Source organism: Mandrillus leucophaeus, unplaced genomic scaffold (assembly GCF_000951045.1).
Source record: "Mandrillus leucophaeus isolate KB7577 unplaced genomic scaffold, Mleu.le_1.0 Scaffold12, whole genome shotgun sequence".
NCBI classification, from domain to species: Eukaryota; Metazoa; Chordata; class Mammalia; order Primates; family Cercopithecidae; genus Mandrillus; species Mandrillus leucophaeus.
The window spans coordinates 5627807-5647959 of NW_012100320.1; the positions used below are offsets into that span (position 1 = coordinate 5627807).

The window sequence follows — 20153 nt, forward strand, 5'->3', positions numbered from 1 at the left end:
AAACCCTTCTCAACGCTTGCTTATGGGCTCTGATGTGAACCACTCACTATTGGCTGACTCCTGGTTTTCCAAGTGTTTAGAGGCTGAGCTGAGGTCCCTGGGGTTTTGGAAGGCAGACTCACATTTCACTGAAAGCCCTAGATGCTTCTCCTTACTGCAGTTCCCCTCCCCAGCACTCCCGCCTCTCTGTTTTCTCAGGCTTTAAATCAGCTTTGGCTTGGGTCTGAAAGTAACCCATGACAGCGGTAAGCCTCCCGATCTGTTGTGTGCGGTGTTTCAGCTAAAATATTACAAACAGACCACCAAACTGTGTTTGGTCCAAGGCCAAGCCCCTCCCTCCCCACTTGAGCACTTGATGACCTGCTGTAGGGTTGCATCTTGAGCACCGTGGAGGAAACTGTTTATTTCAGGGCCGTTAGAGTGCTGTGTGGGAATCCAGGAGAATTTATTGTATTGTTAACATCTGGTTTCATGGAGTCTGTTTCTTTTGATTTTAATTGTGCCCTCGGGAGAGAAAGATCCTCGAAATGGTGGAAAAAGAAGTTACCACCTTGCCATGGCACACACATTGCTGCTGTGGTACATGGTGGACGTGGCTGAACCAAGTCCCCTTATTCTTTGAACATCCTTGCGTATTATTCCTGCTTCCTCAGCCGTCTCCAGGCACCAGTCTCCTCTGGAGGGATTTCCCGGATGGCTGCCAGGCCAGAGCCTGACAAGAGAGATAGGACCTGCCTCCACGGTAACAAATGGCTGAAGGCGGTTTGGGGTGTTGCCAGTAGCCTTCTCTTTCACAGTGGCTGAGGATCCGGTGTTGCGGTGATACATGATGTGACCTCTTCAACCAGTGAGTCACTCACCCCCAGATAACCACCCGGTACTTTCAGGGGAAACCGTTGTATCATTGTGGCTGTGGCCATGGTTTCTCCAAAATAAGGTGTTTTTAGAAATGAAAGTACAGGGATTGGTTTCCTTAGATTTGTTGTCATGGATTAATAGATCCCCAACCCTTTTCACGTAAAGACTCACCTCTGTTTCCTCTTAAATTGTATACTTGGTGTCTGTTTTGTATATTAATAACAACTGACACTCTTCTAAAGTTTTTTGGGGAAAGAAAACATAAGTTTAACTCTTAATTCTAGAAGGTAAAAGCCTTCTAGAATTGTCCATTTGCATAAGCATTTTTATATTGCTGTAATCAGTGTATTAGTCAAACGGGAAGGAGGAACTACATCAGACATTTAGCACAAAGGGAATTGAATACGGGACCTTGGTTACACAGGTGGTATAGCAGCTGAGAAGCCACACATGGGAAGGTGAGGTGACCCAGAGCTTGGAGGAGGCCGCTGCCGCCTTCAGGCTGGAGGGACAAAGGGAACAACAGGTGACGTTCCCAGAGCCCAGGGTCTGTCTAGAGCAGTTGCAGCTGCTTCTAAAAATGCCGACCCAAGGTAGAAAGGGAGAAGGGGGAGAAACAGCTTGGCCTCTCCCTCCCTCCTGCCCTCTGCTTGCCATGAGAGCCTCCTATTATTTAAACCCTGCCGGAGGCCTCCTCATCTGGAGTCTGCAAAGTCAGGGCTCAGCCCCAGGGAGGACACAGCAGAGCACAGGGAGATGAGGGGTGGATCAGAGGGCAGACTGGACCTGGACCAGCACAGGGTGCAAGCCTGATGCTCTAATTTTATGTTTTATCAGCATTTTCTTATATGTGGCTTTCATAATTACACATATTTTATCAAGTAGATGAACTGCATTTAACCATTCCCCAGCTGTTCGGTGAACACTTTAAATTGCTATACATCAGCAGTTCTCAAAGTGTGGCCCCGGGCCAGCAACGTCAGCATGACCAGGGAACTTACTAGGAATGCAGAGTCTCAGACCCCGCCCCCAGGCCTCTTGGATCAGAAACCCTGACTGCGGGCCCAGCAGTCTGCATTTTATACACTCTCCGAGGGCTGCTCATGTGCATCTGAGCTTGAGAACCGTGATTATAGACAATGATGCGCCGTGTGGAAGCGGGTGGTGGGATACTGAGGGTGCTGGGGGTAGAAGTGGTGGAGGGAGTTTATTCAGAGGAATGTGGTATAGCTGAAAAGGCACAGGACTCCAGGGCTGTTCTCCTTTAGGCCCAAGCCTGCCCTTGCTCTTTTTTTTTTTTTTTTTTTTTGAGACGGAGTCTCGCTCTGCCGCCCAGGCTGGAGTGCAATGGCCAGATCTCGGCTCACTGCAAGCTCCGCCTCCCGGGTTCACGCCATTCTCCTGCCTCAGCCTCTCGAGTAGCTGGGACTACAGGCACCCGCCACCGCACCCGGCTAGTTTTTTGTATTTTTTAGTAGAGACGGGGTTTCACCGTGTTAGCCAGGATGGTCTCGATCTTCTGACCTCGTGATCCGCCCGTCTCGGCCTCCCAAAGTGCTGGGATTACAGGCTTGAGCCACCGCGCCCGGCCTGCCCTTGCTCTTAACCTCTTAATGGGTTTCTTCTTTTTTCTGTTAAACAGCTAAAAGTATCAAATCATGGGGTTGCTGTGAGGGTTAAATGTAATAACAGGCATGATGTTCCGTATATGTTGGGTCTTCTGGAGTTTTGGGGAAGGAGGCGTGGCAATAACAGCCAGCTTCTGCGTCATGGAAAATGGCCACCATGCCCATTTCTGAGTTGTGTGGTCTGAAAATCAATGATGAACACTTAGGAGGCTCATAGCCTGCTTTGAGTCAGTAGGAAGACTGGACTTGAGAGTTTGGAATCTATAGTCTAACTTCCCTTCCCCACCCTGTCTTTGTAAATGGTGCTCATCTAACCCTACAGTTAATACTATCTTGTCACTCATGTCTGACCACTTGTTAGAGGGGAAAGAACCCTGGTGTCAGGACAGGACTCCCGGCTCCCCAAGCTGGCTGTGTATTCCGGGGCATATCCTTAACCTCTCTGAGCTGCACTTTTCTGATCTGTCAAACCTCTACGTTGATGCAAGTCAGGTGCGATGATGGACACAAAAACTGCCTTGCACACCTTAGCAGGCCTGTGAAGATAAAGCCTTCAGGATCCACACCTTTGCCAGGGCCCACGCCAGCCCCGCCACCTCCGTGAACCTCTCATTCCACTGCCAGTGCAGGGGTGCGTAATCAGGATTTGCCAGTGGAGGTAGGAAGGGTGGCTGGATTGTCACGCTGCTGGCACCCAGATGATGTTGGTAGCAAACTGGGGTCATCTATGCACTTTGCTGTCTCTCAGTCTTCCCAGCAGCCCTGTCAAGCAGGGAGTCTAGCAAGAAGTGGCCAAGGCGCAGATTGTTTAAGAGGAAGGATGTGAGCAAACTGGATCCCAAGAGGACAGACGGAGGCCCACTTTGCCTCAGAGTCCAGAGAGCTGCTGCTGCTAAGAAGGGAAAGAGGAACTGGGTCAGTGCGCCTGCTGACTTGCAGCGCTGTGTTGGCATGCGAGGTAGTGCTGGTTGGGAGGTCGTTACCTGAAGGAAGCAAAGGCAGCTGGCGGTTCCTATCTTTTTGCCTCTGGCAGCACCTAAAAGAAGCCTCTTGGGCCAACAGGAGGATGGACTGTCCACGGCTGCAGAGTTCTGTGAAGTGCTGCGGACGTGTTCGTTGATCTCATTTGGTGCCTCCCTCTGTTGATGGCTCAGGAAGCCGAGGCTCTGAGAAGGCACATGCTTTACCCGAGGGGACGCAGGCGAGGAATCTGAACCCAGATTGCATTTTCTGGTCTAGGGCTCTTTGTGTGACCACGGTGCTTCCCAGACCCACACTTCTAGTGTTCCAGGCCCTTGACCACCCATTCTGTGGAGGGGTCCTCAGGGCAGGCAGTGGGACCACCTGAGGCCTGTGTGGGGTGGCCTGTGGTGTGAGGGACCCAGGAAGTCAGCCTGTGTCTGGGCAAATCAGAAGACGTGGCCATCTACCAGCCATCAGATGTTCCCGTACACTTAGGGCTGTGACCAGAAGTGGCATCAAGATGGGAGGTGAAGCTTCTGGGACCAGAGAACCAGCTGCTCCTATTCATTCTGCTTTTGGCTCCCTCATCCCACCATCCCACCCCGTGGCTCCTCCTGAGTAGGGCTGAGGGCATTTACCTGGCTTTCTTCTAAGGCAGACTTGGCACGAGAGAATCTCATTCAAGCTGTGCTCAAAATTGCTACCCTGAGGAGAGGGCTGTGACCAGGCAGGGCAGGGTGTGATAACATGGAATCCAGGGCCTGCTGGAGCAGGCCCTGATGAGTGTAAATAACTGTGTTATAGGCAGGACCTGAGCTTTTCACTTCATAAATATACATTACTTCTAATGTGGCCAGGGCCGAGCTAAAGATCATAATTATGTGAGATCTGCTTTACAGACATTTAGGGAAATGTGTGGGGCTGCACTGATGTAGGCAAAGATGTGGCCACATACATTTAACATGTGTCTCAAAGGAGCCTTTGCTTTAACCCTTTATCAGACCCTGCCAGGGTGCTCCTGACTTGATGTCCCAGAGCGTTTGGAATCAGAGTTGCGCTCTTTTTTCTTGCTTTAAATGCACTTGAGTTTTAACCCAACTTCTGGACGGATGGCAGGGCCGCATGAGGGGGTCTCCATGGGTGGGGATAAGTCCAGAGAAGTCAGCTGAGCTGACTGGGCAGGTCTTGCATAAGTCACGCCATTTCTCTGAGCCTCAGTTTCTCCAGCAGTAAAATGTTACTTGTCTCTTAGGGTTGTTGTAAGGTTGAGTTAACGTGTATACAAGGCATTGCTTGGTGTTTACCACCTTGCTGTGAGCTGGTAAATGGTTGATTGGTCCCTTCCTCTCCCCTTGATGTTAAGCATATTGAAAGATGGCCACGTGCTCACCTCTCCTGCTTTACTGGGTGGACAAAGGAGCTGTCACACAGTGTGGCAGCCTCAGAAAGGTTACAGAAGGCCAGTAAAGTTTTCCGGCTCCTCTGGTCCTGAGGCAGGTGAGCATTAAACCCAGATTCTTTTTGTGTTTTAGTATTGGATCCTTTGGCTGACATATCTGAGACCCAGGGCCTTGGAGTGTGGGGTCCTAACCTAATTTGGCTTTGGATGAACTGGCCAGTAAATGGAAGGACAGCTGTGGAAGTGTGTCTCGAACCTGTCCTTACGCAGGTGTGGCTGGCATCAAGGCCAGCTTCATGGGCACATGACAAGTGCAGTCACACAGAGTTCATGCTCAGGAGGGCCCTATGCTTGGTTTAATGCTCTGCTGTCACCATCTTGAAATTCTTTTTTTCTTTTGTTTTTGGCTCTTGTTGCCCGAGCTGGAGTGCAATGGCTCAATATCAGCTCTCTACAACCTCCGCTTCCTGGGTTCAAGTGATTCTCCTGCTTCAGCCTCCCAAATAGCTGGGATTACAGACACCCGCCACCATGCCCAGCTAATTTTTGTATTTTTTTTTTTTTACTAGACATGGGGTTTCACCATGTTGGTGAGGCTGGTCTCGAACTCCTGACCTCAGGTGATCCACCAGCCTTGGCCTCCCAAAGTGCTGGGATTACAGGTGTAAACCACTGCATCTGGCCCATCTTGAAATTCTTAATAATTTTATCTTTGACCTAGTGTTTTGGAGCATGAGCATGGGTAGAGATGTGGGCAGTATGTGAGCCTTGAGCCTTCTGCTCCATTCACATGTAGCATTTGAGCACAGACTTCTGCTGGACCTGCAATGTGGGGGAGTTGAGTGAGAGTGAAAGCGAGTATGAGATGTCACATCTGCAACTGAGTAGGTGGGGACCCTGACAGTCCTGATGCTTTCCATCTGAACTGGAGCTTGTCTTGGACGTAGAAAGAAGGCGATGACATTCTAAGAAACATCAATGACCAAAGAGCCCCATCATATCCTTTATTAATCATGTCACTTCCCTTGCACCAACCACTTATACTGCAAATGATGACGGAAGAAGGAAGAGGAAAGATAGGGCACCCGTAATGCCTTTTCTTCTCAGATCTTCCTCACTCCCCAGGAAGCATAAAGAGTGATGGTAGAATGGACAGTATCGAGAAGCGAAGTAAAAACGATTGAGATAGCTTTATGGATGTTTCTCTGGTTCTGGTACGTCACAAAATGCATATCCAAGCCCTAAAATACAATTCATGTAATGTTGGTGATTCCACATACTGGTTAAAGGCTTTTTATATTTGCAGTTAAAACTGGCATCACACAATATAAATAGTAGTGGTAAAATTCATGCTAATTCATGCAATTTAAAATTTTAATGTTGCTTTACTTAGAATAATATTAAATAGCAAATTAAAAACACCATGACACATCAAGAGAGAGACTGTGGAAGAAAGAGAAAAAGCTTTCTATTTTAGTACCATGATTGGTACTTTTTTTTTTTTTTTTTTTTGCCTTTTGCACAAAGGGTTCCATATTTTTGTTTTGCACTGGGCCCCACAAATTATGCAGCCAACCCTGACTGGCGTCCTGGGGCTGGAGGTCTCAGGCTGGTCTTGCACGGGCAGCCTCTAGATCCCTGGTCTGCTCACATTGTCTCCTGGGTTGCGGAGCCAAGAAACAACCTATAGGCAAGTGAGCATGTACGCTTGCTCTGAAGATTCCAAGCTTCCAGGTGGTGGTGGCTCTGTTGATAGAGAGAAAAGGTGAGGAATTTCAGAGGCTACAAACATACTCTTGTTGAAGGTGTTTTTGGGGTCTCCTGTGCGTTTACTTTTGTGAATTTTTGGGCAGCCTAGTATAGAGGCATGAGCCAGCAGTGAGCTGAGAGAGAGGCCCTAGTTTGACTCTTAACTCAGGCATGGTCTTCTTGGGTGAGTCATTTCTTCATCAGGCAGTCCTCAGTCTTTTGGTTGCAGTGTAGTTGTTAAAAATGTGGGCTGCTTGGAGGCTGAATTCTTGGGTCCAATCTTATCTCCATCTCTCTGTCCTTTTTTTATTTTTGTGTTTTTTTTGAGACAGGTTATTCCTCCACCACTCAGGCTGGAAGGCAGTGGTATGATACTGGCAAACTGCAGCCTTGACCTCCCAGCTTAAGTGATCTTCCCATCTCAGCCTCCTGAGTAGCTTGGGACTACAGGCATTCACCTCTGTACTGGGCTAATTTTCATTGTTTTCTGTTTTTGTTGCTGTTGTTTGTAGAAACAGAGTTTCACTATGTTGCCCCAGGCTGGTCTCAAACTTGAGAGCTCAGGCTGTCTGCCTGCCTCAGCCTCCCAAAGTGCTGGGATTACAGGTGTGAGCCACTGCGCCCGGCCTTGTCTCCATCTCTTAACTAGTTGTTTGACGTTGGGCAGGTTGTTCAAGCCTCCTGGAGCCTTGGTTACCTGTCTATAAAATGGGTATAATGGTAACTACCTTATAGCATGGTCATGAGCATGAAATGAGGGCAGAGGGAGGAGTTAACATTGTGTCTAGTCAATGGGATTGAATCAATGCTAGCAAGGGTCATGATGGTGAAGAATGAGGGTAGGAGGAAGAAACAGTTCCCGTGGGGGCTAGGACCAATAGTAGTATCCTCTAGGAATCCTGACCTTCAAGGTCTAACTTCCGAGATTCTGTGAATACGGTTCTAGGGAGCCTCTGCCTCCGACTTCTAAGTAGTTCTTCAGGCTGTACTGTAGAAGTTACTGGAATGAAAGAAAAAGTGTAGTGTTTGAAGGTCTTCAAGGATCCTGGTCCTCTCACCCTGTTACTGTCAGTCCCATGACCTTTGACTGTCCATTCCCCACTAAGCCTTGCTTTACACATCTGTCAAATGGAGCGGCCATGGGTGTGCCTGCCTTAGAGGATGAGACCCAGCTGAGATGACCTGCGGAGAAATCTTTTATAAACTTTCAAGTGCTGGTGTTAGGAAGAGCTAACATGGTGAGTCTTCAGTGTTTATTTAAATGCTGCTCACTACTGTCCTGAGAGACTCCAAGAAGGAGTTACTTTCTTTGGGCCCCAGTTCATCATCTGTGAGATGAGAGGATTGTGCCATAAACTGCCCCCCCCGCCCCCGCCCCTACCCAAGGCAGATTAAAAAAGAAGGAAGAAGGAAGGGAGGGAGGGAGGGAGAGAAAGAAAGAGCGAGCAAGCCAGCAGGATTTGGAATCGTCCTCTAACTGGAACCACAATCGCAGGTTTCAGGGACTCAGGAAGGGGTGCAGCCCAGCTTGCGGTTGAGAAATGAATGTCAGATGTTAGGAAGAAAAAGGCCTATCTCAACGCAGCAGGGGTTTCTTGCTGTCCCTGCCTCCTCAGCCCCGGTAGCCTGTCGCTCCCTGGCGAACAGCTTGGCAGCACAGAGGCAAACCACAGAGTACATTTGAGGCCCAGATCTGCTTATTTCAAGGGTGGGGCCGCGTTTTTCTCCTGCCACAGCGAGCTAATTAAAGAAAACAAGCTTGGGGAGTTGGGAGAGAACTGTCCACAGGACACTTGGGGAGGCTTGCATTGGTTGTGGAGGCCTCCACAGCCCCCGGAAGGCAGGTGGAAGTGGGCATGGAGGATCCCACGCATCCCCGGTGGGGGTCCGAGGGCCCACTGTTGCTCAGCTGGGAGACCCGGGGACGGTGGGAGGGCATACATGGATGGGAGGGTGGACTCCGCTCCTGAGAGGGCCAGTGTGGAGGAGGGTCAGGCAGCCGATGGAGATGGGACAGTGTTCTGAAACGCTTCACAAATGTGGACTTTGGCCCCAAACTGTGGACAGAGCCTGTGTCCTGAGTGAGGGTCAGCTCTGTGAGTACCTATGGTAATTCCCCTCTCTGTGGTGCTGCTCTTTCAATTCATGTGTCAGCCTTAGAGAAAGCGGCTGTGACTTCTGCATTCCTGAGAGTACGCTGACATGAGAAGAAGTAGCCGCTCTTGTTCAGAGTCACAGGGCTGGACAGTGGGATAAGAACTGAGGACTTCTGTCTCCAGATTCAGCATGCTGATGATGGGGAAAAGCAGACACCAGTTCATCATTTCTTGTAAGCATCACTGTCCTCCATATTGGAGCCCAGCTCAGACAGCTGCATAGTATTCTATAGGGAAGGTGTGTTGTTGAAATATTGATTGTGCAAATTGAATTGTGTTTTAAGACTCCTGGGAAAACCATTTAAAGGAATCCTGTTGTGAGTCATTTTGAAAAAATGGAGAATTACACCACTTCCCCAAGGATTTTCTATTTTGGTAAATTTCATGTGGCAGGATTACTTAAAGAAGGGTTCCTGTGTTTTGCTACTTTATACTGGTTACTGCATAAGGAAGGTTTACTTGCCAGAGGTCCGCACACATTGGAGAACTGGGGGAATATGTAATACTTGTGCAGAAATGTTTTGATTCAGGTACTCAGAAGATGGGATCTGGATGACACCTCCAGCCTACTGATTCCCAAGTAAGGTGTGATGATGCCACTGCCAGCGAGGTGTGCTATGAGGAATTTTTGTTGATGATGAAAAGTGGATGCTAACTGATTGCATACCACATGCCCCATACCTTACATAGATTATCTTATTTAATTATTACTGATAATAGTACTACAGTCTGTGAATGATTTACTTAGCAATTAATTCAAAAGCATATTCCACTCTACAGTGGAATATTTTTTGAGCCAACAGATGAAGTACGTGGCCAGGCGCAGTGGCTTGCACCTGTAATCTCAGCACTTTGGGAGGCCAGGGTGGGCGGGTCACTTGAGGTCAGGAGTTCAAGACCATCCTGACCAACATGCTGAAACTCCATCTGTACTAAAAATACAAAATTAGTCGGGCGTGGTGACACATGCCTGTAATTCCAGCTACTTGGGAGGCTGAGGCAGGAGAATTGCTTGAACCCAGGAGGTGGAGGTTGCAGTGACCTGAGATCGCGCTCTTGCACTCCAGCCTGGGCAACAAGAGCGAAACTCCAACTGGAAAAAAAAAAAAAAAAAGAAATTAAGTATGTGCCACAACATGGATGAACCTTGAAAACATCATGCTGAGTTGAAGAAGTAAGACATCAGAGGCCACATATCACATGATTCCATTCCCATGCAATATCCCGATAGGCAAATTCATAGACATAGAAAGCAGATTAGTAGTTGCCCGGGGTGGAGGAGAGGGGAACGGGGAGTGACTGCTTCATGGATACAGGGTTTCCTTGAGGAGTGTTCTGGAACAAAATAGTTGTGGTTGTACAATACTGTGAATGAACTCAATGCCACTGAGTTATATACATTAAAATGGCTAACATGGTAGATTTTTGCTACATGTATGAATATATTAATGTATTAATGAGTGCGTTAATTACAATATTAATATATTGTGATAAATATATCAATATATTGTGATAAACATATAAATTGATTTTAATATATATTAAAATCAAATGTATTCCTCTAATGGTGTCCATTTCACTGACTTCGTTTCTGATATGTTTGTGTTGGGTGGGACAGAAAGGAATGGGTCATTTACGTGTACACTGAGGCTGAAGAAAGAATGGGACTTTCCAGTCCAGGCTCTACTTTTATGAGGAACCAGAGACCCAGAGAGGGCTAGTGACTTGCCCAAGGGCACAGAGCAGCGTACCAGAGTTGAGCTTTGGCTTCTAGCCTCCTCACTTTCTGTTGGGGAAATCACAGTGGGAAAGTGGGTTTTAGCTCCTTTATGTCTTTGGGTATGTTCTGGGTTACTGAGGATCAGCTGTGTTCCACCTGGCATTTTGTGCAGTCCTTGGGTGCTCAGGGAAATTGTCTGTCTCACCCTGAGGTGAGGCTCAGGAGGCTCTGGGGCTGTGTAGCAGAAATAGAAATAGCCCAAGTCCTGGGTTGTGTCCTCATGGATGTGTCTAGAATAATTCCAGTCGTGCTACTCGCTTTGGGCAGTTAGCGAAAGGGCCCAATTATGTGCAAATACATACGTTTGGTGTTTGATGGGAGACTTGCCATGTGACACTGCTTCTTCTTTTCTTCTCTTTTTGACTATAAACATCTGACACTACAGGAAATAAGAAACTTTCCAGTACCTAATTTATGCTCACTCTACTTTCAAACCCTCTTGGCCCCAGCACAGGGTAAATGAAACTGTAGCTTATAGTAATATTTACATATGGGAGTCAATGAGCTGTTTAAATACTTGGATGTCAGAAAAAGGTTTCAAATTTAGCAAGCCCCCTGACTCTCCCACCCTCTGGCATGTAGTGGGTAGGCCTGCCTGCTCTCTGAGGTCGAGCTCTGGTATCTTGCCCTGGTCGGTGGCAGTATAGCATTGATGATGACAGTGACGATGACGCCACTGGAACAGGCTGAGCAGTAATTGAATTAAATATCTATTTAATCCCTAGGAGAATCCGAATAAGGTTTCAGGATCTTGGAAGTTCAATTATACTCTCAGTAACTGAGGTGAGATCCGTAGGCAAGGAGTGACAAGATCGAGACTGATTAGCTACATGACCTTAGGAAAGTAATCTAAAGCTTGTTCACAGAGTCCTCATCTTTGAATGTGAACGATATTTCTGGCCTCTCCTATCTTACAGAGTTGGTGTGAGCATCTGCATGAGATGATGGACATTAAACTGCTTTGTTAGCTGTTGAGACTCTACTGAAATGAAACCCAAGGGTGGGTGCCACTGAAAGAAATAGGAATGAATGCAAACTGGTTTGTGTTGGGAGTTGTACTTGGCACAGCAGAATTTGCCTTTGTCTTTAGGAGAGTCTTAGCTGTGGGAAGCAGGGCTTGGAATGCACTGATATTTATTTCTGCCATCAAATCAGGATTATGAGGCACCTGATCTGTTTAAGGCCGTGTGAGTGGAACCAGGTCCTGCCTTCCAGAAGTTCATGGTTACATTGTGTTTTCATGGGTCACCTGGAAGGCGAGCTTGTGTGAGAGTGAGGAGAATTGACCTAGTGAATCCTTCCTGCCTCGAGGCCCACCATGTTATTCAAATCAGTCTTGGGGGAAATGCTGTAAAAGAGTGTGTGTGTGTGTGTGTGTGTGTGTGTGTGTGTGTGTGTATGGTGTGCATGCTCGCGTGCGTGAGTTTGTGTTGAGAGAAAGAAAAAAGCCGGGAGAGTAGGATGAGTCAGATTTAACCACTGTTTTTTCCCTTTTGAAACTTGTTATGTTCATACACATACAGCAGTCATGCACTTGCTCAGAAATGTGTGAAAACCACTTAAAATGTGTGAGATGCGGCCCTTTAGAAAGTGTGCCTTCCACCACATTCTCTTGAGCAGTGGAGTAGGTTTGTGAGTGTTCATATCTGTCCTCATCTGTGGGAATTGTATGTCCAAGGTGCTAGTTCAGGGCCATTCTGGGCCGACGTGTGTGTATAGACTTGTCCTGGGTGTGATGGGAACAAGACCATCTAGTGTATGATGGGGAATTCTGTTAAACAGGTAGAATTCCGAACCTCTTGGTGGTCCTGGCTGGTCAGTTGCAGGGAGTGACCTTGAATGGACTGGGAAGATCTGGGTATACCATGTTTCTGAAGACAGGATACGCAGTCCCTTAGCTTGGTATTTAAAGTTCTCTGGAGGTGACCACTTTCTGGATTTACCTTTGTGTGGCCCCTCTGCTCCTCCCAGGTGAGGCTCATCATAGCTCCTCTTCAACGTGCTTTCTCCACACCTGTTGCCATGTTTTAGCTCCCCTTTACGTTTCCTGGGACGCTCTCCCAGACTCCTCTGTACCTTTCTTCTTTCAAATCCAGAACAGGTCCCATCTCCTTAGTCTTAACTGTCTGTGAATGGTCTGTTGCCTCACTTCCCAGCTCTGGCATGCAGTACATGCTCAGTACACATTTCTGAATGCATTAATTTGGCTCTTCTCTGTGAAGGCAGCTTGTCTGTGTGTCGTTCATCTGCCCAAATTTGATTGTCAGCTTCCTTTGTACGAAGCTGTACTATTCTTTTTGTTGTTTTTCATAACTCCTTCCCCCTGCCTCCCACCACCCCAGTTAGAAGAGTTGTAGTCAAGGTCGTGTAGTCAAGGTCATGCAAGAGCTACACACTTGAACCTTTTCCATGTGATTTCACACAAGGCACATGGCCTCCTTGGGACTCACTTTACATTACTCGACAAGGGGATAGCAGAACCCACTTTGGCTGTATTGAAGGCTGCATGATGATGAGGAGAGAGTGAGGGATGGGAAAGAGTTTGGAAAACAGCAGAGCACAATGCAAACATGAGTTATTCATGGTTTTGTGTCCATGCTAACTGTGCCCTGACATTAAGGCTGGGCGGGTCTGGCCCAGGGCTTCCGGGGTAGGCGCTCTGCTGATGTCTGCTACTGACCTGGAGTCCAGGACCCCTGGGTCCCACTCACCCTCCCTGGGCTGCAGTTTCCTCAGCTCAGCTACCCTTTCCAGCCATGACTGCTGGTTGTGGAGCTGAATGTGTGTGGGGCGTGGGCCCGTGTGTGAACTCCCCACCCCTGTGTGGTTTTCCTAAGCTTGCAGTGCAGCAAGGAGCTGGAACAGAGCTACAACAACAAGGAGGGTTTCCTCCAACTATCAGTGCTCTTGGATCCACCGTTTCGGCTTTGACATCACCGGGAGTGACCACCCTGGTCCTGTTTCTTTGTGCCAAGCTCATTGCTAGATCACCATAAACACTTACTTGGATTGATTAGAGAGGTTATTTGCAGTATTGAAGGTGGCAGAATTATTTCACCTTTTCTAGAGGTGTTGACGTTCAAGGGTAGTTGGCGGTGACTGTACAGAAGGGAGACAGGAAGCCTGGAGGAAGGAAAGCGGGTGCGTAGCCGAGAAAGTGCACAACGGGCCCTACTTTTCAAAGTGCCTGCCTCCGCTGGTTTTGTTGTGGCAGTGTTCAAAGGCAGGAAGACAGATAAGATCGGATTTCAGGATTTTTGTCTGCCCCGTACCTCCGCCCCCAGCTTTTGACAACCAAGAGCTTTTCCCCAGCAGGAATGGGTATATTTCAACTTCTGTAATCCCTGCATCTCGCACAATACTTGGTATTACAAGGTGCTCAATGAGTGTCTGAGTGAATGAATGCCTTCCCAGTTCTCATCACAGCTATAGGGTGTCCCTGTATACATCAAGTCATGGTTAGCAGCAGGTTTGATCGCGTAAGAGACACTAATCAATGTGTCTGATTCTAGAAGAAGACGGAGCTTCTTGGAAGAAGGGCCTGCCCTCTGAAGCTGTCCTCTGTGTTCCCCGGCAATCTGCATTTTGCGGTCACCCCTCATTATCCCTGAGTCCAGGAACACCTGAGATTGGAAAGGATTCCAGCCCCTAGGGCCTTTATTGTGGCCCCCAGTAAGTGATAAATATTCATACTAATTTTGGGCAGTGTCCTTTATCCAGCTGTTTTCCCATGAGTGCCCTCTGTTCCGTCAGGTGGCCGAAGACGGATAACTTTGGCAAAGGGCTTGGCACAAATGGCCAAGTTTACACTGGATCACTGTACTCTGTGTTATCTTGTTTCCCCGATGGTCGTTGCCACACAAGAAAGTACTTCCTCTGTGGGCTTTGCCTACCCGCTTCCCTTGACAGAGACCTCTGGGCCTAGTTAAATGTATAAACTGCATTGCAGGAGTGAAGCGGTTTCCATTAAGAACTGGGATCTATGTCCTGGGATCCAGTTCTTCTCCCCGCTTTTAATACTGAAAGCTGCTTCCTATCTGAGAGTTGTCTGGGGACAGACACTGTGCAGCTGCGTGCAAACTTCTTTGAGAGTTTGATCTTGCAGGCGTCCCAGTGGCTGCTCTGCCTTGTCTGCTTCCTGGGGGTCTCTCAGTATCAAAGCCACCTGTGGCTCCATCTCACCTCCCTGAATAGGAGGTGCCATTTGTCAGGAGGCCTTGCCACCTTTGACCCTTTCTTTCCAAAGAAAGAGCCCTGGCCTGGAGTTTTTGTCTCAGCTCTGTTGTGTGAGCTTAGGCAAGTCAGTTGACCTCTCTGAGCCTCAGTTTACTCCTCAGTAAACAAAAAGATTAGATGAGGCGCTCTTCAAAGTTCCTACCGTCTGTGTCCTTCCTCTGCATTCTACAGGGAGGGAGGAGCTGCCTCTGTTTGGTGGTGGGGACTCAGGCAGGATGGTTAGGGAGGGGTAGGGGAACGAGATCATGGTGTACCTCCATGGCCACAGTGGAAACTTTGAACCTTGAGCTGTATGCGGTGAGTCCAGGATGCTGAGAAGATGCCGGGCTGTTGGGTAAGCAGAGCCCCTACGGGAAGCAAAGAGTGTTATTCAGCCCTGTGGAATGCTGAGGCAGGGCTGAGCTTGGGCAGGGTGGCTGAGAGAATTGTGGCTCTAGCTGTGGGCAGAAATTCATGGCCTTGAAGAATGGCTACTGTATATACCAGTGATAAATATTAGTCACTCTGGCAGCAGAACGAGTTTCCTGTGCTGCATTTTTGGCACTTCCAGAAAAGGGAAAGCCTTTCTCTCTGACGGGGCACAGGAGGGAGAAACAGGAATGTGTCTCTTACCCTGATGCCCTGGCTGGAGATCCCGTGGGGTTTTCAGGCTGCCTCAGGCAACACAGGGCCTGCTAATGCCTCCTGTTGCCCTAGGTCAGGCCAGGGCCCATTGTTGACATCTGTGCTGTGCTGTGTCTCCGGGCCTTGCTTGAGCATGTCCTGAATGGAAGCCTTCATCTGCGCTCATTTCCCTGCCCTCCCTGCCATCTGCACAGCCTCCTCCAGGTCTCCCCTTCCCAGTGAAAAGCACCACCATCCAGACCTCAGGAAGTGATCATTTTAGCCTCTTCTTCTCCCTCCCCATCCAGGACATCACCGAGCCCTGTCAGTTCTGCCCCCAGAATATCTAAGTCCATCCAATGCCCCATCTCCACTGCTGCTTCCTCACCCAAATCAGGGTGTTTCTGGCCCCATCTCCCTCCTACCTGGTCTCCCTGCCTGTACCCTCGTCTCCACTGGGCCCTTTCTACACCAGCAGCCAGCATGATCTCTAAGAAATGTATATCTGTCATCGGTCATATCTGCTGAAAATTGTTCAGGGCTTCCTGTTGCCTTGAGGATAAGGGTCTGAATCCCAAACAAGGGTTCACATCTCAACCTCTCAAGCCTACCCTGACCTTACGTTTCTTTCCTCAGGGCGTTTGCACATGCTATTCCTTCTGCCTGGAATGCTTGTCCCCATAGTTTTCAGCTGGTGAATGTGAGTCAGGTTTCCCCTTAAATGTCACCTAAGAGAGCCCTTCCTAATTCCCCCCTTCATCCTAACTATCCTCAGTACACTGTCTCATACAGATTGTTCTTTTCCTTCTGAGACCCTGCTCCAGCTTGTAGTTCCAAATCTGTGATTATTTACTGTCTGTGTTCCTCTTGAGGGCAGGGGCCATTTCTTTTGTTCTCTACTATGCTCAGGACCCAGAACCAAGGAGCTCAGTAAATATTTACAGGCATGCATCATACGTGGAGGATACTTATGCTGTGATGGCCCAACACCCGGCTTCCTTTGGGGTCTGTCCCCTGCTCTCCATTACCCGCGGAGTAGTCACTGAGCACTGGCTCTTCCTGGCTTCACTCTCTGGCATCAAAACTTATCAGTCCCACATCTCAGTCTTTTGCAAGGTGACACTTCATCTGATTACCTAATTCACACTAAGGTGTTAATGGTGCTAATGACATAGTATTTATTACCCCAGGGGACCCAGCACGGTGGCATCAAAACATATCATTCCCCAGTGGTTTAAAACTCCTTGGTAGCTTTCCAGGGAGTCCAAGTAGAGTCCAGTCTCCTTAGCTGGGTTCACAGGGCCCCGTCTGCACGACTCGGCTTCTGTTGGCTTCCCTAGCCCTGACTTCCTAAGCCTTAGTCATCGCCCTCTCTCCCACCCAGGGCTCAGCACAGTACCTGGAACAGCCAAGCCCTCAATAAATGTTTACTGAGTGCATTAAAAAAAAAAAAAAAGATTTTAATGAGTCATGCTTAACTGAAGATTTTGGTGTAGTCAGTCGTTGGGCCTTAGATGCCAAAGGAATGACAAATGGTGGGAATTTCAGGCACAGCGACTGTGATAGCCCCAAGGAAACCAAGAGAGAAGTATCTTTATCTGGGTGGCGGGGAGTGGGCCTTTCAGAGCCTCGAAATCTCCTCACCTGCTGTACCACTCCCGCCACATAAGCACCCTACCCTTCTTCCCAGGGTGAGGTTTATCAGCTCTGCTTTCTGATATGCCAGACGAGGGGAGAGCCCCAGTGCCATGCCTTCCTGCCCTCCTGATGCAGCCTGTGGTCACCTGCAGGCAGAGACAGATGAAGTCTGTCATTCGGCTGAGAGTAATTTCTGATAGGAGAGGGGCTTCCCCCGGCCCTTTCCGCCTCTCTGAGCCTTGCCAAGGTCACTTGGGTTGCCCAGCCTAAGTCACTGCCTGTCGCTGTGGTTATTGTGTGGACAAGGCCTCCCTCTGTCCTTCCACTTCCCCTCCCTGCCCCATACTCTTGCCCTCACCCACCCCAAAGCCTCGCCCTTCCCTTCCATAGGGATATGGCCTGAGAAAGGAGGAACCATTTGATTTTGGTTTAGTTTAGGAAAATCTTCCTTTTTGATTTGTTTTAGTGTTAGGTGCAGAGTGGTGACTATTGTTGAAAATGAGTGGAGGATTTTGGCTTCGTTTAGGTTTTGGAAGGGAGGATTCTCTGAGGCTTGAGGCTTCTGTGATACTGACTTCTGGTGTGGAAAGTCTTCCTCCCTCATCTAGGTGGCTGGGCCTCCAGGTTACTTCCCCAGCAGTCTCCCTGGATCTTCTCTCGTCTCCCCTTGCCCCTGCACCGTGCCCAGGTGATCTTTCTAAAGGACAAATCTTGATCTAGCACGTCCCTGGTTAGAACCCTTCTGTCCAGTGGTTCCTAGTGCTTCAGGGATAACTCGCCTTGTCCCTCGGTGTCTGCACAGTGTCCTCTATCTCCTCTCACTTGGCTTTGCCCTCAGGGGCTCTGGTAAGAAGCTTTCCAACCTGGCAGCTACAGACTCTGCAGTTGTATTATTGCTGTAAATGGGCAGGGATTATGCATTTATGGAGTGACTGATTTCAAGTACAACTGCTACCACGGGAGAGGTCTGTGAAAATCACTGGAATTGAAAATTATCATGCTTTGCCCAAAAAGGTTGAGAATCCCCACTCTGATGATACTAGAAGCCCGCTTTCCTCCCCACCCTGTGCCAAGCCATTTCTTGCCTCCTTGCTTTGCCCATACCAGCCTGGAATGTCCCAAGCCTATTTAACTTGCTTCCTCCAAAACGTAGTCCCACCTTGATCTCCAGGAAGCAGCCTTCAGATGCCCCCTCCTCCTGGCCACTGCACATGTGTCCCCCCAGCTGCTGAGGCACATGCCTAGGTCTGACACACACCATGATATGTTGAAAACATTGGTTTCTGGGTTATTCTTCTCACAGTCCCAGGCAGCGAGCCCTCAAGGACAGGGGCTCCATGGGACTGGTCTCTGGGTAGGAGGCCAGGACCCAGGTCACTAAGGGCGTGTCACTCATCTGGACCACAACTCCCTGCCTTGTGGTGTGGGCTCTGTTCTCTGCACTGGACTCATTCTAAAACAGAGCATTTGGTCCTTGCATCCTGCCTTGTGGTTTATGACTTAGTAGATTGAAAATGACAGTTGTGCTCCATTTTCATTTGGAAAGAAAAAGAAGAGTGGAAAACCAGAGATTGCGCTGATCTGGAGGTAGAGAGAAAACTGTGGAGATCAAAGAATATATTATTTATTATGAATGTTACATAGATCAAGGCATGTTTGAAATAGGCTTAATTTTCCTCAAGTTGGCTTTTGTCTCACAATTGAGTTCTTGTTGACAAAGACCAGTTATTATTCATAGTTGTGTCTCTGGAGCCTAGCATGGTGCCTGATAAAGCGTGGTCACTTCACAAATACTTGTCGAATGAATGCATGGGATGAATATGCATTTGGGTATTTTTAATGTTTGATGATTAGAACATTCTCATGGCTTGTTAACTTGTAAGACATAATTTTCATTGTAAGTTCTTTGTGTGTGCACATGCTTTTTGTGTGGAATGCTTGCCATGCACTGAAAAATGCTTTGTGATAGCAGTTTTGAAAAATTGAGTCATTTTGCCCTGATTGAAGCTGGGTGACCTTGTGCAAGTCAATTTAACCCTCTGGGACTTGTGGCCCTCATCTGTAAAATGGGTAGAAGGTCAGAGTGGACCTCGTGGCTTGAGAGGCTAGTACCCTCATGCTGCATGTAACTGTCACATCCTCCTCTTTGGTGATTGGACACTCACCCTCTCCCCAAGGGTTCCTGCACAGAGCTGGAATTCTCTCTGGTGTCTTTGACTGCATTCCAGTGGGTGGAATGCCTTGTTTCTCAGTAGCAATGAGAAATGTTAATGTGGGGTTATGAAAGCAAGCCAAGAGCCATGGAATAATTAAAACACACACGCACACAAAGAAGGAAAAGCGAGAGGGGAAAACACGCTTAATGGACAAGGGATGAGTAAAACCCAATGGACTGAGAAAACCCCAGAGCTGAACTTCACATGACCCCGCGTGCTGCCTGCAGTTGCGACACCCCGTGCCCCTTGTGCCCCGCCGGCCTCTCAGTGATGTCAGTGGGCCATGGGCCCCACAGGAAGCAGGGACTGCCATCAGCCTGGTGGAGTGTGCCAGCCTGCTCCTCCTCCATGGCCCACTTCCCACCCACCTGGGTCTCCAGATAACATGAAGCCATAGCTCCCAGGCTCGTCAGCAGGGGAAACCAACTCAGTGCTTCCCAGAAAACAGAACCCCAGCCCGTTAGTGATGTCCATGCAGGCAAGAGATGACCAAGAAGAATGTTTGTCTTTTAGGAGTTCTCTGCCTGAAACAAGCAGGTTTCCTTTAGGGGTAGGGTGACTGTGCTTGCTGAATACCTCTAGGTCATCAGTGAATGAAATAATTCATTCTGTGTTGAGTGTCTAAGACCCAGGGGGTTTAGGAATAAGTAAGATATTGGCTGTGCCCTTGGAGTTCTGTGCTGCTTAGGGGATACGACTCAAACTCACAGACATCCGTGGCTCAAATCAAGGCATATGGATGCAGTGACTCTTGGAACATTCAAGAGAGAATCACCCCCTCTGCCGCTGGAGGAAGGACCAGGAACTGCCCACCTAGTTTTCCCATGACCCCAGCCTGTAGCGGGATATGTCAGAAGATTTGGACTTAGAGGAACTTGGGTTTGACAAAACAGAAGTGTATGTATATAAACAGAGAGAGATGGGAGT

General features: G+C 48.5%; 1 protein-coding gene across 2 annotated transcripts in view; it reads left to right on the forward strand.

Annotated features, from left to right (window-relative positions):
• Positions 1 to 20153, forward strand: part of SMAD3 (SMAD family member 3) — a 140229-nt gene that overhangs the window by 24487 nt on the left and 95589 nt on the right. The window contains exon 3 of one of the 2 annotated variants that reach the window (XM_011968537.1): positions 8260 to 8271. The exons of the other annotated variant lie outside the window; for it this stretch is intronic. Coding sequence (XP_011823927.1) covers positions 8260 to 8271 — 12 coding nt within the window. The remainder of the gene's footprint in view (positions 1 to 8259; positions 8272 to 20153) is intronic. 2 annotated transcript variants of the gene reach the window in all.